Here is a 25,863-nt window from a genome sequence, read left to right on the forward strand (position 1 = left end):
TAGGATATAGATAGTAAGGCGCTCTAGAGGGAGAGAAAGGATGGATCGGCAGGTCGTCGGTTTGTTGGGGTGGTGCCAAAAGGCTTCACGTCAGACCCGAATCCAGGCGAGTATGTGGGTTACAGGAGGCAATTTTCCCTTGGGAGTTGGGTTAGCAGTGCAACAGTAACGGGGAGGAGTCGAAAACAACACATCCTTGCTCGTGATGATGTTAAAGAATGAAGATGCGGGAGAAGGAAGACGAAAAGACAGGGACAGGAAGGAGAAGTTGAGAGCAAGGTGATGCGAGATGGATCGTCCACACACTGGGGATTCACATGTGAGTGAGTGAGTGAGTGATGTGTGTCGCTGTGTTATTCCTGTATTTTGCTTTCCAATCCCACTCTTTACCAACCTACCTTGGGGTTGGGACCGACGGAACACGTTGCACCCAAAGACTCAACAAAGTGGCACCTCCAAACTTTGTTGGACCCGCGCTGGGCCGGGCCGCCGGGTCTGGGTGGGAAAAGCTCCCGCTGCTGCGACGAAAGGGTTAGGAATATAACACACAGCTTGGCAATAGGGGTGTACGTATCATGCGTAGGTGTGAATCGCATGTTCGAGGGTTGGCGAGAAACCCGTCGGTCCCATGTCTCGACGGCGAGTGCAACATCACTGTGCAAGAACTTGCAACAGAGTGGGTTTCCTAACCGGAAACTTTTCTTTAGACCTTTGAAAGCAGTGCCATTTCGATTGACCATCATATGGGGCGAGTATGTATTCGGTCGTGACCAAATGCCGAGGTCAAGATCAGCCCCCCGAACGCAACACCTACAAGATAAGGTACCCAGCTCTGCGGTTGCTACTACTGGTGATTGCTGGTGGATGTGTGTAGTCGACTCAACATCTTTCCCACCCTTCCCCAACTTTCTGCGCTCCGGGACCATTCGCTGGGGGAGCCCAGCAGATTGCCTTTTGTGGGTAGAGGGCACGCCAGCCGACGTACCTCCACACCTAACTTGTGTGAATATATACATGCGGTAGCTTGTCCCTTGTCGTTTCCTGCATGCATTGCAGCTGGGTGGCTAGTCGTACTTATCTCTTCGATTGTGCGAAGCCTCCAGTGTTGTACCCCGCCCCCGACAGAGTCATGTAGACCGTCCAATGCTCGAGTCAAGGCACGCCGGACCTGCTTTCGCCCGTTAGGACCAGACGTGTCTAGGAAAGGATTCACAGGTATTAAACGTATGGAAAGCAGGATAGAAGCTTGCTTGTTCTCGATACCCGTGCGGCTTTATTCGCGATTGTATACATGTTCATATCGTACTCTCTCGACGCTGCGTAAACCGTCGGCTCGCGTCACCAACAAGTCTTTCACCCTGTGTTTACAATTCTTTGTGTTAGGGGCTACCACTCTGTCCAGTGGCATCCTGTAGTTCGAGCTTTCTTTTCCCTTGCATTCTCGACTTCTTGAGTACTCGCACCACTGTTTCATAAACTAGCATTGTCGTGGCAGACGCTGGTACCGCTCCGATTAGACCAGTGCCCATACCAGAGTATAGGGCTCGCCAGCCTTCTTCCCGTAAAATTGTTTTGAACGTGCTGATAATTCCTTGGTATCGAAGGGGCAACCTCTCGCATGTTCTTCCTCCATCACAGCACTTTTCCCTTCGTGGACCACTCCCACGCACGGATGGGTCTAGGGTCTTGCTCGGTCTTGCCGGTTCCACTGGTGTAAAGGGGTATATCTTCTGTTGCGTTTGCAGCCTTGTTCGAATAACTTCGTGAGGATATGTGGCTGCGATCGCACACGCTTTGCTCGCGGAGCTAGCTGCTAGAATCCCTAGAACCTGGAGCCATCCATGGTCCTCATGCCAATTCCCAAGCCCTGCTCCAGTCAAGTACCTCTTGAACTGCTCATATAACGGAAACTGTACTGCTAAGTGTGTCACCCCAAGCAGAGCTGGAGTTAGCCCTGAATAGAATGAAGTAATGCCTTCTCGGTAGTACATCTTCCAAGCGACGTCTATGGCAGACTTGTATTCTTTCGGAGCGGTGTTTGTAGAGGTACTTGATTGAGAAATGAGTCTGGTCTTGATAACCCACAATGGATTTGTGAGTAATATGGAACAGGTACCTCCAGTAACTGCGGACGCACTTGAGGATACCCACGTCTGTCGTTGGCCTATTGACTGAGGTTTAGCATTGCCCACAACTATTTAGACAAAGCCAGTACACAGGAGGGGTGGCTTACTGAATCTCTCATTTAAAGACTGATTCATCCTGTGATATACTGTGAAGTATATCGCCCCCCTAGGAAGGCACGCCAACATGGTCGGCCCCAATCCTTGGTACATGCCAATCAATCCCCCTTCAAGCCATATTGCTCGTCCAGTACCAATCAAGCCTCTGTCTTGAAATGAACGTCGTTTGCTGATCAAGTCGAGCGTCCACAACTGGAGACAATCTCGTCCTTGTAATTTGATTTTTATTACCTCTAGAGGACATATTACAACACTAGTGGCTACCCCACTGATGGCGCCGGCAAAACTTTGAATCGAGGTATCAGAGAAACGGGTGGTAAGTTGCTCCAGGTGGGAAATTGATTGGGAACTGGAAGGGGATGGCTTGTGATGCTTGGGTGGCATTATGGATAACGAGTATAAAAAGGCTAAGTCGTTGGATGGATGGATGGGTGGATGGGTGGATGGGTGGATGGATGGATATTTATTTCGGTCTGTTCCAAATCGCAGACAGTGCGTCATTCTCCAAGGAATGGAGTGAATGGAGGGGCTCGGCTATTTTAGGCATAATTGCCGGACCGACTTAAGAGAAAGCTTAGCGGCCCAGTTATGACATCCATCAAGTCATCATTGCGTAATGTACTAACCGTTCCAATCCTCGTCGGTCACTCAACGAGAAGGCCTGCGCCGGCTTCGACCTACTCGTAGCGATACTCTCCGAATTCGAGATGTGCGCGTATAAGCTACGGGAACGGGACCTCGAAAACACTGCCACCGCTGCTGGAACGTCCATGAATGAAGACCGACGTGTCGCCAACGAAAGCTTGCAGAGAGCAAGAGGAGTCGTGAACGAAGGCATCGAGCGAGCCAGGCGAACTGCCTTGGTTCTGGAGCATATCCAACAAGCCATTCTCCAGGCCAAGGAGAGAGGCCTGCTGGTATACGAGGAAGTGCCCGCCGCATGGAGAAACAACCCGTATATCAAGAGGGGATACCGCTTCTCTGAAACCAAGCTAGAGTGTGTCCGGTCTGCTTTCAACCTCTCGAACGAGTTCATCAACATTTAGCCCCACGCCATCGGCCTCATTCTGGTCCCCGCTGTGGCCCACCATTTCTACCCTAGCAGTACCAACTTGTCCCTAAGTAGCAAAAGTGATATTTTTTTGCTGCCGTTTTCTTTGTTACGGCTTGCCTGACACTGGTATATTCCATCATTTGGCACCCCACGAATGCAGTGGTCGATGTGAATGCTATCTTCATGTTTGCCTGCGTGGACTATACGGGGATTTCGCTGCTTATTACCGCCTCGATCATGACAGTCGAATGCACAGCCTTCTTCTGCGAGCCCCTAAGCCAGTGGTTGTACATGGGCCTGTCAGCGTTCCTGGCCGGCGGTGGTGTTGTTCTGCCTTGGCAGCCGCGATTCAACGGCGCAGATATGGCCTGGTCTCATGTCGTCTTTCACGTTGGACTGGCCCTGACCGGCTTCATGCCCATCCTACAGCTTTATATGACTCGCAGACCCAAGTTTGTCTACGATTTCTACTCTGCCATATCAGAGTCTATACTGGTCTATTTGGGAGGCGCGATGGTCTATGCAAGCAAGATCCCCGAAAGACGGTGACCTGGGATGTTTGATCACATTAGTGGCAGTCATAATCTTTGACACACAGTGGTGCTAGGTGGCATCCTCTTCTAATGCACAGCTATGCAGCAGTTTTTCTCCAAGGCTTTCCATCGTGACGAGGCTGGGTGTGCTGCCTGTTAAAGTGGAAGCTCAAAAAGCCAGGCATTTGAGATGCCTTGCCTTGGGGTGTCTAATATCGAGCGAAAGAACTTTAGAAGCGATTGAACCTACATTTGGCATGGCCTTCCACATACTGGGACTTGATTAAGTTCACCTCAACAGCCCATTAAAAAGTGAAGCGCATCTCAAGGGATACAGCTCCTCAACAGCCCAGGAGTGTAATGAGGATAACCGCCGGCGCCGGAATTGCTGCCACGAGACCTATGCCTTGCTTTGACAAAGCCGCCGTTTGGGCCGTTGCGCCGGTGTTGTTGTGTTCGCTGGGGAAGATTTCTGTCATCAGAACGACTGGTGTCGCTGTTGTTGCATCAACTGGTTTCATTACGAATCAGACAAACGTGGACTATGAGCTCAGAATCATACCTTCGATTATCGTAGCGGGCCAATAGGATTACCAAGATCTAGTCATACACCCTCACCTACGGATTAAGAAACACTGCACAAGTGACCACACAACGCTCAATCAGCCTTGGCAGGGTAGGTCGCGGTACTTTGAGAAACAGAAAAGCGATATATAATACGTATATATCTCAAGAACGCGTTATCTCATGGGTTACCATTGTGAACGGAGTCGATGGCCGGGTATCCCCTTCGACAGTATGGCGGATGGCTCGCGGCTGTTGGAAGCGCAAATGGAAGGCTCCAAACCATTCAAAATAAAAATAAATAACACTAAGAAGGGGCTTGCTTGAACACAAATTCGGACCCCAAAAGTTGAGGAACTGATTGAGATATTGCAGTTCAAAGTTCGTAGGGATATCAAGCTAAATACCGCCCAGGTGATGTTGACCGAAGAGGCTACGGTACAGAATAAATCTAGCAATCCCAACACGCATATCTTCCAACATACCCGCGAGAAGTATAAATAAGACCTAGTGAATTGAACAGACCATGTAGAACCTATAATATCCGAGACGTTCTGGGAGGAATTCGTCTAGAAGATCGGATATTCCTCGTGTGGATGGGACGTGATTTAAACGCCTCTAGGCAAGGATACTCCGACTGGAGCTATGGCAAGGTGCTTGACGAAGAACGTTTTTCTCAAAAGCATAGGGAACCTGTCTATCAGCGCGATGACTCGTGTGTACACACGGCAAAAGAGACGGTGACTTGGTTCCTGGTCCACGCCTGTTACTTTATTGACCCGCCGCCTTTCTCTCCATATTTGAAACTATTGAGACCGTTTGGAACCTTCTAAGGTTGAAATAACGCCTGTTGTTCCCTCATCTTGGTGACCTGAAGGGTTGTGTTGGACGCGGCCTACAAATCGGAAGCCACTGGAGCCAGTACCACGACGCAAACCAAGGGCCGTGCAACGCGCCATGGTCTGGTATACAAAATATAGAATGGCAGAAATAGAGCTGTTTGATGCTATAAAATGTATTATAGTTGAGCTTCATTCGGCTGCGCAATATGCGCTGGAAGTTGAGTGACGCTAATGTGGGAGTAGGCCCACTGGTGGGATGGCCGCAGACTTTCGAGCATTTGCCGTAGCTGAGATATAGATGCCCGGAGGGTTGTTGATTAAGTTGAATATTGTGTTTGCTAGAAGGCAATCCTATGCGTAGTAACCTAAGATGTAGTTATCAGCAAGCTCTTCCATGTTTCCTAGTATTTTTCACGGCGGCAACTCTCTTGCATTAAGACAACTTCGGGCGTTATCATCAAAGTCGGTGTAGAAATAGAATCGGCAAGACGCTAGCTGCATGGGAGGTCGGTTTGCATAGGTAGACCATTCATAATAAGTGGCTCGGCGTAACGAAAGTAGATCGGTACGGTTGCAGGCTATCAGATGGTGCCGGTGATGAGCTTGGCGATTATTGAGACGCGTCTTGTAGCCATTTAGAAAATGTAGTGGACGAGACTGATACCATCCAGGACCACCTAATGGATAACCCCACCTAATGCATAACCAAAATTTCGCTTCTCCCATACAAAATCTAAATTTTCAATTACACCGTATTCAGCCAGGAATAAAGGCACTCATAAGCTAAGGCCTATACTATATTGCTTTTTTTATGAAATTTAAATATCGGTTTGACTTTTCCCCGTTCTGCCTCGTGACCCGGTTCTCTAGCCCTTTGAATTTCTTCGCATCTCGCTTCATCTACCCTATGCTACTCTATTCACTCAGGTCGAATTTTCACCTAATAAACTCGTCGGACCTCCTTCCACAATGGTTCGCCGTAATTATACCGAAGATGACGTAGTTGAGGCTATATTCGATACCACTGATAGAGGCCTCTCGCAGAACGAGGCGGCCCAGAAACGTGGAGTGCCTTAGTCGACCCTTTCTAGACGACCTTCCGGTCATGCGAGCAGGAATGAGCGTATCTAAGCCCATTAATGTGTTTCAAAGAGTCAGGAGGAGACTCTCGTCCGTTGGGTGCTGCGACAAGAGTCTCTTGGCTATGCTCCCTCGCATAGCCAACTCCGCGCCTGTGTCGAGGCCCTCCTTTAGCAACAAGGCGATAATAAGCCTCTGGGTAAAAACTGGACCACGAGGTTTGTTAAACGTCACGAAAAACTATCTACTAAGCTTGGAAAACGCTAGAAAGCCGCAAGATTTGACGGGTTTACACTAAAAGCGGTTAATTGGTACTTTGATATTTGGGAGACCGAGTATGGCTGGATCAAGCCTGAGAACACAGTTAACGTGGACGAGGGTGGCATAATGGCTGGTTTCGGTACGTTGCCCATAAGTCCCCAACGGGTTTTGATAGGCCATAGCTAATTAGCTGTCTATAAGGCTTGGATAGCCTTGTAATCGGGAGCTCTGACCCGAAGAAGAAGGCGCTGTTGAAAGGCACCCAGTCGCGCGCTTGGACGTCGTTTATTGAGGCTGTCACCGCAACTGGTCGAGCTTTGAAACCAGGAATTATTTTCAAAGGCAAGGAGCTGCAGAAGCAGTGGTTCCTTGAGGAGTTTGAGGCGATAGCGGACTGGCACTACATCACATCGCCGAACGGCTGGACCGATAACCATATAGCTCTTGAGTGGCTGAAAGATGTTTATTTACCCCAGACAGAGCCTCTAAATGCCTCGGACGCGAGACTTATCATCCTTGACGGTCATGGGAGCCATGCGCAGGTGAGTCTTTTGGTAGTTTCCCCGCAGATTCTCCCGCTATAAGATTACTAACGAGCGCCCAGGATGAGTGGATGGCTACGTGCTTTCTGAACAACGTGTACTGTTGCTACCTGCTAGCACATTGTTCTCATGGTTTGCAGCCGTTGGATAATGGGATTTTTAATGTAATTAAAGGTGAATATCGGAAAGAACTCCAAAACCTGGCTAGTTTGACCGATTCTGCGCCGGTTGATAAGGTTAATTTTATCTGGGCATACGCGAAAGCTAGGGAGGCGGGTTTGAGGAAGGAGGTTATCTTATCTGGCTAGAGATTACTGGATATTGGCCAATAAATCGTCATAAGGCTCTATTATATCTGGAAATTTAACCGGATAGAGACAAGGGGGTAGAACAGTTTAAGACGCTAAGCCCTCCTTAACTGCACTCAGATGATACGCCGAAGACGAGCCGGCAAGTAAGAGATTTGGCTAAATACCGAAGTCGCCCGACCAGGAGGAAGTATAGTAAGATAGCAAAGGGGTTAGAAGCTTTAGAGATGAAGGTGGCCGTTCTGAATACGCGGATTACTGGCCTCGAGGAATAGATGGCCCAGCTGCGGCGAGGGAAGAAAAGAAAGGCGGTACCGAACCCGAACCGACGATTCATGGCTCTGGCGGAGGCTCTAGCGGCTGAAGAAGCTCTTCCTGACTCAAAGGAGGCAGAAATAGAGGTGGATGTGGATGAGGAGGTCGAGTCGGTGATTGAGGTGGGTGTCAGGTCAGAGGACGAAAGTGAGGACTTTATGGTCATAACAAAGCACTGCCAGCGCACAAGGAGCGGTCGGGAGGTCAAAAAGCCACGCAGAGAGTAAAATCTGAATAAATTTCTAGAAACTTTCTCTAAAGCCTCATATGTTCATCAAGGATCTGGCCTGTTTTTGTGGATATTAAAATTTGGATTTTGTATGGGAGGAGCGAAATTTTGGTTATGCATTAGGTGGGGTTATCAATTAGGTGGTCCTGGATGGTAGGTCTCGACTTTTTAGATGCTACGTGGATGAGGATACGTGGCTTAAAATATTTGACGATGCTGTTGCTGCTGCCATGTTCGTGTTTGGACGAAATACACAACACTGAGGAGCACTGTTGGCATCTCTCCACACCAAAAGATAAGCCTGGATACCCTCGTAGAGTTTGCTTGTCAGACCTATTTTTACAGACTCCCTCCTAGTACTGGGGTCTATGCACCCTGCACAACAATTTGATCAGTCTTCGCCCAACCGACGGTTCCAACTCCTTCCCGTCTCTAGCAATTTTCGGCCCCTCTACGAAGAGCGGGTTGGAACAGCCACCTGCTTAATTGAAAGACATTCCGGCAGGGAAGGAGGGACTTCTGTCACCGAAAACCCTAGAAACTCGAGAAATTCAACCTCTTGGCAAACTGGAGCTGACCCACCCACCCCACCCACTATGCCCTTAAGGGCTAAAGCTGATGAGGCTCATTCAAATCCGATATTAGATTAATCCCTCAACTAAGGAGTCAGAATACCCTCTTTTTTTGACATTTAAAACGGTCTGACATATCCCTAGGTCGCAAGGATGGTATTAGAACCAAAAGACCCGAATATGCAGGTAACACTGAAGCCCAAGCGCGGCCCAAAGCCAAAGCCACCTTCTCAGCGCAAGTCAAAGCCGTTTTCGCCCCTCAAGCGCAAAGAAGAAACGTATTCTCATGATAAGAAGGTGCGAGTATTACTTTTTCTCCTTAACCACCGCATTTACGATCCAAAGCCCAACACAAGAGGCTCTCAACGCGTTCAATAAAGTGATGGTTATCGCTAACCATACCTTTCTGAGGCGGCAAAGTGGTTCTTAATCAATGAACAGACGATCAAAGTATAGTGGAAGAATAGGGAAAAGCTCCTCGGCGTAGTGCCCGAACAGTCGACTTAGAGGCCTCATTAGCCAGAGCTCGAGGATAAGTTATTCAGACGCTTCGCTTAATATCGATCAAAGAGGAAAATCATTACCATTGCTTAGTTCCAGACCATAGCAAAATACCTCTTTGGAAAGTTCTATCTAGAATATAATCAGCTATTTGGATTCTTAAATGCATAGTTCCTAAACTTCAAGAAAAGGCACCGCATTATTAAACGCTGGCTCGCCAACTAAGCCCAGAAGACCCCAGAAGAGTATTTAAGGATTGTTACTAGCTTTCTTCGCTTTCTTCGCCGGAATACTCAACTAAGACCATCACCACCGCCGGCAAAGCCCCCTAAATTCCCTCCAAAGCCATATAAAAAGATCCCTAATATATTAGACTCGCCAAAGCGTCGCTTTCACAATAACTACATCCTGAACGTAGATAAGACCCCGGTACCTTTCGAACACACAGGCGGCTCAACCTATGACTTTGAGGGCGAAAAAACTATCTCCGGCAAGACCGATCGAAGTAGTTAGAACAAGAGAAAAGCCACTCTTTTACTCCCAATTTTCGCTAATAGTCTTGGCTGGCTAAAACTAAAGCTAATCTTCAAAGGAGCTAAGCCACCGAAGGGAAAGATACTAAGGAGAGAGGGGCATCTTTATCACCCTAGTATCACAGTTAAGTTCAATCCAACGGCCTATAATAATAAGAAGTTATTCCTAAAGTAGGTAAACGAGGAAGTTATCCCTTGCAAAAGACCATACCAGGAATTCATGCTCATTATGGATATAGCCAGCTTTCATAAGACCGATGCCATAACAACACTCTTATCAGAGAAGAATATCCTCCCGGCTATAATCCCTCCTGGCTATACAAGTCTCCTATAACCACCGGATATATCAATAAACAACCCTTTTAAGCAGTGGTTACAGCAATTTGCGGACGACTAGATTGCCGAGAGAGACCTTAACCCGGAACGCAGTTCCAAGCCATGGACTCCTACTAAAAAGCAGATCATAATAACACACATTGTGGCCAAGGCGTGGGATCGGCTCCAAGAGCATTCTAATATAGTTAAGAAGTCATTTTACACGTGCGGAATAGGTCTACGACCTAATAGAAGTAAGGAATATAAGATCAGCATAAAAAACATTAAGCAAGAAGAGATTGACTTCACTAACTGGGAAATCGCATCAAATGGCGCCGAAGGAGAGGCACAAAACCAAGAGATAGCTAATGTAACGTTATATGATGATTAAGAATATCACATCGTATTACTAAGGCCGCTCTGACACACGGGCTGTCTGACCAAGAAAAATCAAACCTGGATAAAACAGATCGTGAAGAACACTCCGTCATAGCTGACGAATACGAGGGATCCAAGGAAGGATAAAACGGACCAACTTCAGTCACTCATTCAGTTAAAAATCAAGAGCTTCAACGCACAGTCAACATCCCTCGTCAAATGTGACAAAGAACTAGGGCTTCTAGAAGACGATATCATCGAGTCACTGACGTCCTGTTCCACAGAGGAATTGGCGCGAATCGCATTAGAGGAGGGATTGACTTTCGATCATAGAGCTCTTCGCCTTATGGTGGCGTACTATATATCATCGACCTATTATAATCGTAGAAGCCTCTTAGGCCGAGTTCGCAGTTTACGCACCATAGACTTAGCAGTTCCTTACATCTTAGAATCCAACCGCACCCAGTGTACAGATAGCCTCGCCTGGACCTGCGAAAAGCCTCGTCCTTTTTAAGCTACTCAAATACTGCATGCCAGTCCTATATGCCGCCGCGAGAAAGGCTCTCCTTCTCGGTCGTATATCCTTCGTTGCATAACTCGAGGTAGACCTCCTAAAGCCCACTATCGGGATACTGCACAAAGGAATAGCCTTCATCAGCGTTAGTTATGTCGTCTTCAATCTTGTTCAGATTAGCAGTGGGGTCCCAGCCCAACATCAGTTCAGAGCACAGGCAGCTAGCCTGCTCGATGAAATGCTCAGGGAAGAGTTGAAATTAACCTATCGAGATCTCAATGTTATCCCCCGCAAGAAACCCTTTCGCCATCCTCGTCCCGTAAAGAAGAAATAGCGGCGCGTTCGAACGGCCGATTTAGCGCCCGTACTATCGAAGACTCATCACCTTCTCAAATGGCGATTAAGAGCCCGTCACCATATATCATTTCAGTACAGGCTCCCGCCGCTCCAGCAGTTTCGTTTGCGGACGGCAGGTAACGCCACAACTTAGATAGTCACTCAGCGGAAGGGCATACTCGAGAAACAGGAGCTTTTATATATATATCAGAGCCGATAGATATATCGTGGAGGAGCTAGCGGAGCGAAAACTGCTCAAATAAAGCGAAAATCTAAGCACACCGCCAGATTAGATCAACGCTATAGAGCTTAGCCGGTCATCAGTGAGAGGTTGCATATAAAGTGCCTAATTCAGCCCGAAAAAGAGCTCCAGCACGTCCTCCGCTAGACCCTCGTTAGCCCCGTCATCCCCGTACTTACGGCGATCCCTCACCAGCATCGCCCACGCTTCGATGGTCCTCATGTGCCTCTCCAAAAGCATCGTCTTCTCCTTGCTCGTCCCAATCGTCTGTGTCCTCGCCTACCACCACTTGATCATCCTCCTGGTCGTCACTATCACTGCAATCGCTCTCCTCCAAGAGTTCATCCTCACACCTATCAGCATAGCTCATTCCCTCGTCCACCGCCAGCGACTTAACAAGCTGCATGGTGAATTCCTATTATAGTCGGCCTACGTCTAGAAAGCGTGGTTCCAGATCCTATTCGGGAGTTATACCTGCCTTTTACTTAACTAGATGCCTGCTATCCTGTCGCAGATATGAGGCGGCAGCCTATACGCTCGGAATATTATGACGAGTTTAGTTAAATAGCCGCCGATACTTTAACCGTAGTCGACGGAAGGCGCATAAGCGTGAAGGGCTTCGGGTAGCTCGGGAGAGGGCAAGTGCTCTTTAACCAGCAAAGGATACTACGGCTCGTCTTCTTAGCCGTGTATTCGCACTGGTCTATCACAAAGTCCTCTAGATCAAGAATCAAAGCTATTCTTCGCTCGTCTGCCGGTAGACTCACTAAGTCCTCAGACAGGCCACTAGTGTCACGTCGTGCGAGGAGGTAGCAAAATCTACCGGGATGATAAAGAAGGAGTTGAATAAGGGCAGAGAGAAGCTCGCGACTGACGTGCTTTTATATCTTATCCTCGCTGGTTCTTATCTATGGACCACGGCCGTTGCTTAGCAAAAGTAAGTTCCGATAGCTCCGAGGTTAAGGCGCCTTACGCTTATTCTAATATCTTCCCTTAGTCAAGTCCACGTTTTAAGGATCAACTACAGGTATTATTAGTAGGCCCCCGCACGATCTAGTGGTTAGACTAAGGCCCCGTTTCACTGGATGGTGTAGTATTTTCTCTTCGGTCCGGTCCTCACGTCTGCAAGTTAACATAATCATTTCGTCAATATCATGCCCATGCCGCGCCATGCCATTATTAGGGCAAGAATTTGCCAGGGGGTCAGAGAAACAGCCCTTAATAGATCGGAGGTTAATTGCGCGATAGTTACCTAAGCCAAGACAGATAAACCCATCATGAACCTCAAGCTAGCGGCGCTCGGCGAACCATCATCACGAAGAGGCGACTCGTTAGGGTCACGAAGGCTACAGGATTTCAGGTACTTCATCAACCCCTTTCTTGCTTCCTCTGGGATCCGGTGCTTAACCCTAAGATGCGTGGTCACTCGCGCACGGCGAGTGCAGAGGGCATCTCGACACTCCTCGTGACAACAGATCAAAACTCGAGCGTTCGAATCAATGTACAGTCCTAGGTTGGCCAAGAATTAAGGGGTAGATATGATCCCGTGGAAAAGGAAGCTCGCCGTAGTTGTGGCAGCTTACTCAACGGTTGATCTAGTACAGCGAAGTGGACAATCGACATCTTATTCTTCTCTTCTCTTCCGGTCCAACAGTCCCTGATAATGATGGAATGGAGCATAGCCGCTGGAGGATGGTTCGATGTGCAAGAGCTTTCCTGCTCGCTCTGAGGGGGGACGATGATGATTAACACCATTTACATGTATATTGCCAATCAATAAAACCGTTGACTAGGATTTGCAGCGATGGTGGATAACAGAGGAAATGAACCTATCACGTGTGTACGGCCGAAACGATGGCATGTTGACAAAAAATACTACGAGTCCTTGGTACAGTTGTACTTCCGTCTAGGAACCCCAGATTAGTAACGTGTCAGGACGAAAAACGCCATCCGATCCACTAAAACCCAAGACCTCAACACACGACTCGCGACTGATTGAGTTCTTTCTACCCTAAAAATCGTATCTGATCAATCCATTCATCTAACATCTTGTTTACAAAGCGCCATGAGAAGCTCACAGTCTGCGCCCCAGGAAGTAGCATTGCGCCACCGCCGTCTCTCAGCGACAGGCCTATCAACAGAATCTATCAACACAATTAAGGCCATCGAGGATAAAGCAGAGAAAACACTCCTCCTCCTCTGGGACGACCTCCCCCCTGGCGCCGCGACAACGCCTTCATTTACTCTGCCTATTGCCAAATCTGCCCTTCCTACCTGCACTCGCTGCGCTCCCTCTTCTATCTACACAATGAATCCGTCAACATCTGGTCGCACCTCGTCGGCGCCATTGTAGCCATCGCTGGCTCGCCCTACTTGTACTACGTCATCCGCCCGCGCTACGACTCTGCCACGGTGTCTGACGTGCTCGTCTTCGCGTGCTTTATTGGCGGCGCAGTACTGTGCCTTGGCATGAGCGCGACGTTCCACGCTGTGCTAAATCACAGCCAGGAGGTCGCGCGGTGGGGGAATAAGCTGGATTACACGGGAATTGTCGTATTGATTGTGGGAAGTTTTGTGCCGGCGCTATACTATGGCTTCTTTTGCAAGCCTACACTCCTCACGGCGTACTTGTGCCTGGTGAGTTTGACTTTGAGAGGACGTGACGTAACGGTGACGGCCACTGACAAAGACCCAGATCTGTCTGCTTGGCACCGGATGCGCCGTTGTCTCGTGGGCAGAGCAGTTCCGCACTTCAAAATGGCGACCATACCGAGCCATGATGTTCATCGGCCTCGGCTTATCCGGCTTCATCCCTGTTATCCACGGTATTACTATCTACGGCTACAAGGGGCTCGAGAACAGGATGAGCGTCACCCGTATCATCATCCACGGCGCCATGTATATCTTCGGCGCAGCTCTCTACGCGGTCAGGCGCAAACGTCCCAATCGACTCCTACAGTGACGGTGTCTGACTGACTGACTGGGAATGTAGGCTCGATGGCCGGAGAGGAGTTTCCCTGGAGCATTCGACATCTGGGGCAGCTCCCATCAGATCTTCCACATGTTTGTCCTGCTCGCTGCGGCAACGCATTTTTATGGCATGGCGAAGGCGTTTGACTATCATCACACCGTATTGGGATCCCAGTGCTTGACCGCATAAATTAATACGGTTTCGGTCATGTGTCACTCTCCATGGACGGAAGGAGGTTTATCATTATTATTCGTTACTTGGGTCATTCTTAAACCCGGGACCCACGATGCGCGCAAGACCGGATCCCATCGCTACCGCTGCCCAGCACCCGTATCCGTAGTTCGGATTCCACTCCACCACGGTGATTCTTGTCAGCAGCTCGTGTATAACGCCGCGAGAAGATCTACGGACCCAGCAGCGTCGTCTTCATCATGCACGCCGCCTGCACCGGCCTAACGCTATGGCTTGCATCGTCTGCTCCCCTTGTCAGGACATCATCTCTGCACCGTCATCCTTTCTTATTGATACTAAAGCTTCTGCGCAGCGCTATCTGAGGCTCAAACAACATTTAGGAAGTTTTAGCAAAGAATATTCTAAACTAGGAGCATAAAAGCGAACAATGACGCGATTATTTTGTCTGGTAAACGATCTGAGCAAATGTCCACAGGCGACAGGGCGAATACACAATATTGGTAAGGTCTGCACACAATCCCTGATGGGGCGTAGCACCAACTTCATTATTTCGCCACCGAAGACTTCACGGTCTGACACATGTTCTAGCGATTTCTAGAGCGAGAGTGATTTATGAAAGGAAGATTTGAAATTATTGCCAATACTTAGACTGGCTGGAAAATATTTCATCGTTGACGATGAAGTTGCACCGCTCCGGTACGCAGAAGTGATAGTGTTGAACCATGCCTGAGTTGGGAGGGGCTAATGCTATAGATGACATCGCATTTACTATGATCGGAAGCCACGGAGTTCATGAATCCAGCTGTTGGCATCTGGACTTTCTCACAATTTGGTGGGCAACCATGGTTCCTCGCGTGTCGTTCCTTGTTCCCTGGCGCGGTGGCATGTGTTGGGCACACGACGTTAGTGTTGAGCTCTTGCAGGTGGAGGAACCGGGCAAACCGACCTCAGATCGCTGGATGGAGCCCTTCTCCAAGATCTCCCTTGATGGCACCCTCATTTAAATGACCTCATTTAAATAAGTGCCAAATTCGCTAACCAGTGCCGCATTGGAGGCCACATCATATACGCCTCGGGCACCGTGCCTACATTACAATTCGGTTAGCTATCGTCTGTGGAATTTCGTTCATTATCGTTGCTGTGCTTGGCGGTAAATGCAAGCGATGCACACTCTGGGATGCGACCCATGTTTTAATTAGGAGTACTAAGTAGTTTCGCCTCCAGTCATGCTGACTTAACTTGGGATGTGATTTCTGTTTGGAGAAGGCAGTTCAGTAAGGGGGGGTAAAATGTGTGGCAGAAATCTGATTTGGCGTGCCTTGGTTTCAGTATCAGTATCAGTATTTATTACGCCCGGGAGAACGGATCTCATAGGGCCGTGCCTTGGTTTGGTAGAGGATGTCTCGCGTGAAGCAAAACCACGAATAAATAACGTAACGTGCCCCACAAGCAAGTGCAACAAACAAGCAAGTGCAACAAAAATTCCCTCAATCTCTCTTTCTTCCATTTGATCATTTGATTCTCAACCACCAGATATGTCTCAATTTAATAACGAGGCTAATATGCTTCTTGCTCTTCAAGCCCTTCAAAATGACCGAAAATTAAGTCTCCGACGCGCTGCAAGCATCTACCAGGTCCGTTTTTGGGCCTTATATTGCCGACAGAAGGGCATTCTCATCGCGATACCATACCCAAATCACGCAAGGTATCAGATTTAGAGGAACAGATCATTATTCAATTTAACCTCGACCTAGATTCGCGAGGGTTTCCCCCGCGACTGCGTGGTGTTGAAGAAATGGCTAATCAACTGCTTGCCGACCGTAACGCATCACCAGTTGGCAAGAACTGGGCTTCAAACTTCGTCAAGCGGCATATAGACCTCAAGACGCGTTTCTTTCGCAAGAATGACTATTAGAGGGCTAAATGCGAAGATCCGACCCTTATTCATGATTGGTTTACGCTCGTAGCGAATACAATCGAGAAATATGGTATCACCTTCACCGATATCTACAACTTTGATGAGACCGGCTTTATGATGGGCATGATTGCAAGCGGAATGGTCGTTACAGGCGCCGAAAGGCGTGGAAGACCAAAATCAGTCCAGACCGGAAATCGGGAATGCGCCACAGTCATCCAAGCGATCAATGCCGAGGGGTGGGCGATCCAGCCGCTCATCGTGGTTGCAGGCCAATATCACCTCGCCAGCTGGTGCCGGGAAAGCAACCTCCCGGGCGATTGGGCTATCGCCGCGACTTACAATGGCTGGACTGATAACGAGACGGGTCTCGAGTGGTTAAAACACTTTGATCGGCATACAACTACCCGATCAAATGGTCGCTATCGTCTTCTAATCCTTGATGGCCACGAAAGTCACCATTCAGTCGACTTCGAGAAGTATTGCGAGGAAAACAAGATTATTACGCTTTTGTATGCCGCCTCATTCGTCTCATCTGCTCCAGCCTCTTGGCATCGGGTGCTTTGGGCCGCTCAAAAAGGCATACGGTCGAGAGATGGAGCATCTGATCAGATGCTTTCTCACCCACATTTCGAAGACCGAGTTCTTCCTAGCCTTTTACGCCGCCTACCAGGCCACCATGACAACAAGCAATATCAAGGGGGGTTTTAGAGGAGCCGGGCTTGTTCCATTAGACCCCGAAAGTGTCATATCAAAGCTCGATGTGCAGCTACGGACCCCAACGCCTGCCAAGGAGGAGGCAAGCCTCCCCGACCCTTGGGCCTCGAAGACTCCAAAGACCATCCTTGAGGCTAGCTCTCAGTCTAAATATCTTGAAAGACGAATCAGAAGGTATCAGAGTAGCTCTTAGGCATCTGTACTTGAGGCGCTGAAGTCATTTTCTAAGTCAACAAAGGCAATAATGCATGAGATGGTATTATTGAAGTCTGAGATCCAGATCCTTCGACTCAAATGAGGCCCTTAGTAAGCGGCGGGAAGCAAAGAGAGCCCACCTACAGAATAGAGGGAAGGTGACTCTAGATGAGGGTAGGAAAGTAAATGACCAAATGGATATTGATACGCAGGTGGTGGCCGAATCGTCGAGAAGCGGTGGACAAGGAGCGTCGGCGCAACCGAAGGAAAGGCGCTGTGGAACGTGCGGCAAGACCGGTCATGACGCAAGAACGTGTCAGGTTGTTATTAAGACGTCTAAGAGTAGAGCCATTAGTTTAATTGATTAGTTGCTTTGTTGTGTTTTTGTTATAAACTCTTTATTGAGGATTGAGATTTTTGGTCCACTCACTGATTACGTACGTTAAAGGGAGCCCAGAACCCTAGAGATAAACGAGGAACGGAGGGAAGTTGACGCAGTTTCCGGAACAGAGTATCAGGGCCTTTCTGCTGCGCTACTGTACGAATTCAAGGAGCGATTAATCCAAACAAATTCACTTAGACGGCTAAGCTAGCCACAGCTAGAAACCAGTACTTTCAACTTAGGTTGCCGCTGGCAAAGTTGCGTTCCAGGGACGCGAGAAGATGTGACGCGTCGATAATGATCTCGACAAGACGTAGAGAACCTTGATTTTAGTCACACCGACGGGGATGAGACTGTGAGCAAAATGAACGAGCAGATCGCAGCCAAGCGCCCGCGCCGTGTGATCGGCAATACGGTATGCGCCGTCGGTAACGTTACCCATAAGCGTCTCGATTGCCCGGGCAGAACTGGGTGCGGATGTCGGAGATGGTGATGGCAAAGAGGAGTAGGCCTTCCGGTAACTGCAGTGCAACTTTCTGGGCACCTGAGGAACGGATGCGATGGATCGTCTCGGGGATCGCAAAGTTGTAGTTGGCGGGCAGCAGGGCGATAGCGGCCTTGAAGTTGGGATCTTCGAGGATCTCCTTGGGAACTCGGTTCAAGAATCTGAGTGCTCTTCAAGATTTAGTAGCAATAATAATAAGATATGTGAGCTATATGATCCTCACTCATACTTTGATCTCACAAACTCGAGAAAGAAACTGGTTGTCATGAAGCGGTAAGCAAACTCTGAACAGCACCACTCTCACCTGGCGTCCCTGATCCTCCAGTCTTCACCGCAGCCTCAGCCGCGGCTCGTCGACCCACGCATATCTTCTTTGGTTGCCTTAATGGCGTTCCTTTATTCTGTGTCGTCGGTGCCGTCTAAGTTTCGGCGGCGGGGGGCGAAGTCGACTTAGCGAGCTGGGCTTCTTCGATATCGGCCGCCGTGCCAAGGTCGGTCTGTCGCCGGTCCTCCTCCATTTCCTCTTGGTATGAAAGTACAGAAGAGTAAGAAACAGAAAATTCAAGTGATTTTTCCGGTTTCTTAAGTTTCGCTTTCATATCAGTCTGGCTAGACTTGCAGAATGAAAAGTTGGGCGGCAATGTAAACCCGAATTTCTGGCACTGTACCGCCCACTTTCCAGATTTGTCAAGTCAGTCAAACACTCATAAAGATCACTTGTTGTAGAAACTTTGAAGTATCGGCTTAGGACTTGACTGAATGGAATTAACTCGGCTACCTATGTTCACTCCCAAGACCTTCTCTTGCGCGCTACAGTTTCCTCCAAGACGAGTCCTCCAGCATGTGAACATCCATTGAAAATAAGTTGCTCTCTCTACGAGTCCCACCTCTGCCTTGCGCGCCCATTATACTGTTACCTATCGAAACGCGAACAAATTGGCTCCTCAGGCGTCAATGAGGTTTTCCTTGTTCTGCTGCTGACCCCGGGTCTCGGTCTCCGCCCGAACCCTGACCTTGGCCTTCGCATCCTTGGCGGCTCGCTGGTAGAACTCGTTGAGGATCTTGGCGGGAATACGGTTGAGCATCTCCCTGGGGTAGATTCGGAGGAGGGTCCATGCGAGATCAAGAGACTCGTAGATGGTTCGCGATTCGTACTGGCCCTGGCTAATGAATTGGCGCTCAAACTTCTCCAAGAACTCCAGAGACAGCTTGTCCTCAGGCGACAGAGCCTCCTCACCGACGACAGCCTTCATGGCCGCGGCATCACGACCGATAGCGTACTTGGCGTACAGCTGGTTCGACACATCACCGTGGTCCTTGCGGGTCATGCCCTCACCAATGGCAGACTTCATCAGACGGGACAGCGAAGGCAGCACGTTGATGGGAGGGTAGATACCGCGGTTGTCCAGAGCTCGGTCGACAAACACCTGGCCCTCAGTAATGTAGCCAGTCAAATCGGGGATGGGGTGAGTAATATCGTCATTGGGCATGGTCAGAATGGGAATCTGGGTGATGGATCCGTTGCGGCCCTTGACACGACCGGCTCGTTCGTAGATGGTGGACAAGTCAGTATACATATAACCGGGGAAACCGCGTCGACCGGGTACTTCTTCTCGGGCAGCCGACACTTCTCGAAGGGCATCGCAGTAGGCAGAGAGATCGGTAAGAATGACCAGGACGTGCTTTTCGAGCTGGTAGGCATAGTATTCGGCAGTGGTGAGGGCGAGACGGGGAGTAATGATACGCTCGATACTAGGCAGGGTCAGTCTCGATTGCATGATATCATGGATGACCGCGCCTACGTAGGGTCGTTGGCGAGGTTCAGGAAGAGAGTGACACGCTCCAAGCTGCCGTTCTCCTCGAAATCATGAGTGAAGAAACGTGCAGTCTCGAAGTTGACGCCCATGGCACCAAAGACGATGGAGAAGTTCTCGTCGTGACCATCATGGACGCCCTTGTTGGTAACTCCCTGCTTCTGGACCAGACCAGCCTGCCGGCAAATCTGGGCGGCGATTTCGTTGTGAGGCAGACCGGAGGCGGAGAAAATGGGGATCTTTTGTCCTCGGGCAATCGAGTTCATGGTGTCGATGGCGGAGATACCGGTCGAGATCATCTCTTCGGGATATTCCTAGGGTTGTTAGTCAAGAATGAACGCCCGGAGCGCCTGCCTTACACGAGAGTAAGGGTTGATGGGACTGCCGTTGATGTCGAGGTAGTCCTCCGCCAGTACCTTGGGACCCTTATCGATAGCTCGTCCAGATCCATCAAAGATACGACCAAGCATGTCCTCAGACACACCGAGCTTCAAACTCTGGCCGGTGAACTCGACCTTAGTCTATTGCGTCTCAGCCTAACTTTCTTATTACAGCTCGCATTGCTGCCTGCCTTCTTGACATCGATACCGGAAGTGCCTTCGAAGACCTGGTACACTCATCAATCGCCCTGTTGAAATACATCGCGTTTCGAGGAAGTACCTGAACGACCGCTCGGTCGCCTGTTAATCACTGTCAGCATGTCCCGCGTCATTACTTCCAGGGGTTGTTTAGTAGCGGCGCGAACCTCGAGCTTCCAGGATCTGACCCGATCGCTCAGTGCCATCGGGAAGAGTGAGCGTCACGATCTCGTTGTATCGCGGGAATTTGACCTATTGTTGTCAGCTGGTAAGGCACAAGCTGACTGGACCTTGGCATAACGACATACATTCTCGAGGATGACGAGGGGACCGTTAACGCCGCCGACAGTGTTGTAGCGGATTCTTGGGATGACCGAGTACGACGACGACTTGCACGGGTCTTCCATAATGGGCGATATATCGAGCAACGGGCGGGAGAGCGAGATGAGAGGGGGACGAGGAGCCGATCTAAAAGCTTGAGGATGGAGTGGGGAAACGGGAAAGATACCTTAAGCTGGGATGAGGATCATCTAAATTAGCGTCATATTCCATCGGAGCCGTCCTCGTTTTAGTTGCAGGCAATTCGAATTATTTGCCGCTGGCGGCTTGTAGTATTCAATCGGGGACCTTATTTACATGTCTCAGTACGATTGTCTGGGTGTTATGCGAGGTATCCCTCCCAGTGAGGGAGATACCTTCGGCATATACATTGCATGTTGTATCTCAGCCATTACTATTTGGCCTTGGCTAACTCTGTGCAGGCCACCTTGGTAATGTTAGGCATGAGGGGGCGCAGCCAAAACTCTTTTGTGAATTGTGAACGATATTGACATCATCCCCTGCGCGTTCTCACGTGGTAGGATCAATAAATCGAATATAACCTCCCAAAAGACAAGGCAGATCGAGATTTGCAACCAGATACTTGCCACTACCATGTTGCGCACACCCGAACCATACCCTTGTAGTAATGTAGGATTTAACTTCTCATCGATGCGCATCATAAATGTGAAAATGAACTTCGTCTTCTCCTCGTGTTCACCCTCCGTTTTTTTATTTTATTTTTTATTTTGTTTCAGAAATGGCCTATCGTTACGTTACTGCCGTCCAATGTACCCTGATGGATTGGAGTGATTGAGCCTCATCCGTTGTAAAAACACACGTTTTTAGTGATTGCTGAGCTGTTAAAAGATGCCAGGGACGCGACCGGGAAACCTACCCTCTCGACGAAACCGCCTCTCGGAAAGCACCTTTCGGAAAGCGCCTTGATGACGTGGATCAAGCCAATGAGGCTTATGTCTCGGGCACCACCTTATCAGCGACAAACCCTAAACCTGGGCTGACGGAGTGCCTCCGTAATGTTTTAGTGGTCAGCGCAACGGTTGAGACAATTTCGTTGCGGGGGGCGGGATCAAACTTCGCAGGAGGTCCTACAGCCCGGGGTCTCTATATGATCACACGACGAGCGATGGATCGCGATGTGTCTAGGGGAAGCTTCTATGCCGACGTACCTTGCATCCAATTTTCCGTACATTGGTGTGTGTGTATTATGTGTTGTGTGTTGTCTCACAGACTTGTCCATGACGACACGTATGTTCTCCTTCCTTTTACAGTATATTCGAACAGATGCGCCAACTTCCCTCTAAGGCCGTTCCGAGTGTATGACCAAACGCAGGACAATACCATCACCAAGACGCCGCGAACACCGCAAATGTGGTTCTGCTCTATGCCCATCGTCCTCATCAAGGATGAGGACCTAACATACCACGGGAAGACATTGAGCGCCAGGTATGAAGAAGGGCGACTTCGAGCAATTCACACAATTACGGGTATAGACGATCACCAGGGCCGGCCAAGGGTAAGATCCAACTTAATCGTGCCAGACTGAAGATAACGAGCAGATTGCCAACGCCAGTCTTGATAGCTTCCCCAGCGACACCCTTCGCCCGAGAATCTAGACAAGTCATTAAGTCCAAGGGTCGGACACTGACAACGGATAAGCTGTGGGGTGGGAAAATATCTCCACAGCCGCTGTAGAGCTTGGAAAGCCTTGCCTCGATATGGTGGATTTGTGTTGAGCTGGTGGACGGATGCTATCCGGCAGATCTTGGGGAGAATGAATGGACAAAGTCATGGTCAAGGCCTGGAGCTGAGAATGTTCGAATAATACGCGAGAGAGGTCGGGGTTGGTATGATGCTCGCCTTGGGCTATTCTCAGATCGTACAGATGAGTGGGTCGAAGGCGGGCATTTAGGGAACAGCGGATAGCTTTGGGAAGGTCACCGCGTTTATGTTAAAGTTGGCTTCAGCCTGTAACAGACTATCGAGAGTGACATCTTTGGCAACCGGAAACGACTCTCCCAGCTCAATCAGCGCCTGGCAAGCCTTGATGAACGCCTCAAGTTGGATCGGACTGGCCTCTATGTCGAATAACACCTGAAATGCACAGGCCGAAGCAGCTTGAATCGTCCAGTGCTCGTTTCGGAGAGTATACAGAGCTCGGAAGTGCCACAATGTCGACATTGCGTTGCGTACGTGTGCGTAACACATTGTAACTGGGTCAAACGGCCCAAACTCTTCCTTAGTTAAACCATCAAACGGCCGGAGTATGCTGATGATGATGAGTTCGACGCTGAGGCTAACGGCATTTAAGTTAGTGATGGAAAGCAACTTCAGAGATTACTAACATACTGGAGTAGTATAGCGGCTGGCAGCACCGCATTCTCCGCCTGAAGTGGTTCTGGAAGAGAAAACTTCCACTCACTAAGCCTTGTGTAGAGTTCCATAGCCCTCTTCGTATTCCGGCGAGGCGGACGGCCCTCCTCGGGCGGGATCAAGAACTCGAGGACTTGTTCTGTAATCTCTGTAAGGTCATATTCCGCGTCAAATATCTCTCGTTTCAACGCCTTTTGTGGAACCACAGACACTGGGTATGGGAACCACCAGTAATCCGGATTGTCTCTCTTGCACAATGGCGATGTGGTTTCGTCGCGCCAGGTCTTTGGTCTATTCGGTTTCTTGGTAACGAACCGGTGACAGAGGCCGTGCATTGGCTTCCTGTAACAATGGTTAGGCCTCCTGTCTGAACATGGCCAGAGGTCGTAACATACCAATCCCAGACGTGGAACCCCCATGAAATCCATGACAACGCGTGTGCCTCTCTGCGCTGCCGCGCTCCGGTGATGGCGACGCCAGTGGAGCGCGGTACATCATCGAGTCGCAGCGTAAGGTATCTCGCTTGCATGCGACTGTGGTAACTCAACGCCGTCTCCCCATTGCCGAGAGCTCCCTCGTAGACGTACATTAACGCCAGGCCCTGTACTACTGGCAATGAACGGGCAGATATCTTCTAAAGGTAAGAGTCCTGCTGCTTCTTCAGCAAAAGCCCGACCTCGTGTGTTTGGGTCGCTGGACTGACGAAAAGTCGCCTGGTTCGTTGTGTACAGCTAAAGCTCTCGTCAGTAAAGGCTTCATATGTGGCCACATTAGTAAACTACGTACACAGCTGACGGCTAAAAGCGCGTTGACAAGAAAAGGGGAGCAGAAGCATAACGCGTGTGGCTGGCTTGAGGGGGGATCAAGTGATTTCAGGTCCTCCTCGAAGATGGTCCGATCGATGACACGACTGCAGACTGTATCCCATGTCCAATAGAGCAGCAAGAGATAGCTCAAGGGTTTATCGTCGCTGGAGATAGTCGTCCATCGCGAAAGTGGAAGTGTGTATCCTGGAATGTCGACAAGGATGTTATCCTCGGCATATGTATGTTGTGTATCCCGCCAAGTCTTCTCGAAAATGTGCTCTGGATGGCCGTATCTGAGAAAGTACATCAGTTTACAAACATATACTTGCAACTTTGACTGCATAAGCATATGGTACTCACGGGGAGGTAAGTCTGGGGTGCGGAGATGACCAAAACTGAACCGTCGTGCGCTTGCTGGAGATTGTCCTTGGGAGCTACCGGAGATGGAATGACCGGTCGCAGTAGGGTTCCGTTTTTGACCGTCAAAAACAGTATTTGACGGTCAAATTCCTAAAGGGGGTTTTTGGCGGTAATTTACGTCAAAAACCCTCCCATTTTAGGCTTAGTGCCTACCTGTATTAGGACTAGCATGTGCACGGAATAGGTTTAGTGCATTGCAAAATCACCGATGAGACGCACAAATCATCACCACATTCCCATCTTCGGTGTTGAAAAGCAATGGATATGTGACTGTCACTATGAGTAACAAAGGCGGTCGCCTTAAAACCCATGGTGTTCATGAATACTTTGAAGCGGCCCCAATTCGTCCAGGAGGGGGAAGTTTACTAAACTTTGTGTTCGGTGTAAATACTGCTCTAAAATAATGGCCAAGCACGTCCAATGGCAACAGAATCACCTTGTTAAAGACTGTCTTGGTTTCTAATAAGCTACAGGTTATGTTGATCGCCAGCCCTGAATTACTATAGCTCTGTCTATGATAGATTGAAAGTCTAAAGATTAATTTGATTGAGCTGCAGCCCTCGCCATCTTTAAGTCTGGCAAGCCATATACTACCTTCGAAGACTCTGGTATCATTAAGTTCATCCAAATGCTCAATCCAGTGTACAACCCCCCTAGCGGTGATTAAATTACCTCTATGCTGCCTGAAGTCTACCAAGATTACTAAGTCTAAGTTAAGGAGATCCTCGACGATGCTGATTATCTCAATATTATCTTTAATGGTTCCGATAATGTAAGCAATAACTGTATTGTTAATATTTCAATTTTAGTTCCCAACTCAGTTATATTCTATTAGAAGACTGTTAATATATAGAATGAGGAGTATATAGTCTTGAATATTATTTGCTTAATTCAGCCACTTTTGGAAGATATATTTATAAAGGAAGAAGAGGACTTTCAGGATTACGTTGTATAAATACTATCTGCACAGGTATATGCTCGATAATATAGAAACTCCACGCTGAGATAAAGAATATGTCTAACTTTAGGTATTATTTCTTTATTTTATGTGATTTCTATGGTCTTTAACTTCTGGTGAAAGACATTGTGGAATTGAAGAGATGGGCTTTACCGGTAGTCCTTAAGAAAGTTACAAGAATTATTATATTCTTTAAGAAGGCCAGGCTCCAACTTGCACGACTTCATGCTTATTAGTTTGAGTGTTACAGTAAACAGAAGGCTTTCGTTACACTAGCCATCACTTGTTAGAGAATATAACTTAGAGCTATTATATCTTCACTAGTGAATAGAGAGGC

General features: G+C 48.8%; 8 protein-coding genes across 8 annotated transcripts; 4 read left to right on the forward strand and 4 right to left on the reverse strand.

Annotated features, from left to right (window-relative positions):
* Window positions 1-2,950: 2,950 nt before the first annotated feature.
* On the forward strand, window positions 2,951-3,846 carry MRS44_018386 (uncharacterized protein; the record flags this gene model as incomplete). The annotated part of the gene is made up of 2 exons (XM_065615881.1): window positions 2,951-3,242; window positions 3,458-3,846. The coding sequence occupies 2 exons, from the start codon at window positions 2,951-2,953 to the stop codon at window positions 3,844-3,846; spliced, it is 681 nt and encodes a 226-aa protein (XP_065471953.1).
* Window positions 3,847-6,440: 2,594 nt separating this feature from the next.
* MRS44_018387 (uncharacterized protein) lies at window positions 6,441-7,969 on the forward strand (the record flags this gene model as incomplete). Its single annotated transcript, XM_065615882.1, has 4 exons — window positions 6,441-6,534; window positions 6,588-6,716; window positions 6,779-7,119; window positions 7,703-7,969. 4 exons carry the CDS (start codon window positions 6,441-6,443, stop codon window positions 7,967-7,969), a joined length of 831 nt encoding a protein of 276 aa, XP_065471954.1.
* Window positions 7,970-11,536: 3,567 nt separating this feature from the next.
* MRS44_018388 (uncharacterized protein) lies at window positions 11,537-11,767 on the reverse strand (the record flags this gene model as incomplete). The annotated part of the gene is made up of 1 exon (XM_065615883.1): window positions 11,537-11,767. The coding sequence occupies one exon, from the start codon at window positions 11,765-11,767 to the stop codon at window positions 11,537-11,539; it is 231 nt and encodes a 76-aa protein (XP_065471955.1).
* A 1,659-nt stretch (window positions 11,768-13,426) lies between these two features.
* Window positions 13,427-14,521, forward strand: MRS44_018389 (uncharacterized protein; the record flags this gene model as incomplete). The annotated part of the gene is made up of 4 exons (XM_065615884.1): window positions 13,427-13,677; window positions 13,866-13,998; window positions 14,057-14,287; window positions 14,354-14,521. 4 exons carry the CDS (start codon window positions 13,427-13,429, stop codon window positions 14,519-14,521), a joined length of 783 nt encoding a protein of 260 aa, XP_065471956.1.
* A 1,565-nt stretch (window positions 14,522-16,086) lies between these two features.
* Window positions 16,087-17,349, forward strand: MRS44_018390 (uncharacterized protein; the record flags this gene model as incomplete). The annotated part of the gene is made up of 4 exons (XM_065615885.1): window positions 16,087-16,158; window positions 16,230-16,385; window positions 16,440-16,997; window positions 17,077-17,349. 4 exons carry the CDS (start codon window positions 16,087-16,089, stop codon window positions 17,347-17,349), a joined length of 1,059 nt encoding a protein of 352 aa, XP_065471957.1.
* Window positions 17,350-18,167: 818 nt separating this feature from the next.
* Window positions 18,168-18,756, reverse strand: MRS44_018391 (uncharacterized protein; the record flags this gene model as incomplete). Its single annotated transcript, XM_065615886.1, has 2 exons — window positions 18,168-18,408; window positions 18,689-18,756. The coding sequence occupies 2 exons, from the start codon at window positions 18,754-18,756 to the stop codon at window positions 18,168-18,170; spliced, it is 309 nt and encodes a 102-aa protein (XP_065471958.1).
* Window positions 18,757-19,182: 426 nt separating this feature from the next.
* MRS44_018392 (uncharacterized protein) lies at window positions 19,183-21,037 on the reverse strand (the record flags this gene model as incomplete). Its single annotated transcript, XM_046282281.2, has 7 exons — window positions 19,183-19,990; window positions 20,041-20,366; window positions 20,412-20,573; window positions 20,633-20,659; window positions 20,713-20,732; window positions 20,798-20,882; window positions 20,939-21,037. 7 exons carry the CDS (start codon window positions 21,035-21,037, stop codon window positions 19,183-19,185), a joined length of 1,527 nt encoding a protein of 508 aa, XP_046128709.2.
* A 1,840-nt stretch (window positions 21,038-22,877) lies between these two features.
* MRS44_018393 (uncharacterized protein) lies at window positions 22,878-24,455 on the reverse strand (the record flags this gene model as incomplete). Its single annotated transcript, XM_065615887.1, has 4 exons — window positions 22,878-23,265; window positions 23,319-23,684; window positions 23,738-23,973; window positions 24,129-24,455. The coding sequence occupies 4 exons, from the start codon at window positions 24,453-24,455 to the stop codon at window positions 22,878-22,880; spliced, it is 1,317 nt and encodes a 438-aa protein (XP_065471959.1).
* Window positions 24,456-25,863: the final 1,408 nt, after the last annotated feature.

The sequence above is a fragment of the Fusarium solani genome, assembly GCF_023522795.1.
Source record: "Fusarium solani strain SB1 chromosome Unknown bctg00000016, whole genome shotgun sequence".
NCBI classification, from domain to species: Eukaryota; Fungi; Ascomycota; class Sordariomycetes; order Hypocreales; family Nectriaceae; genus Fusarium; species Fusarium solani.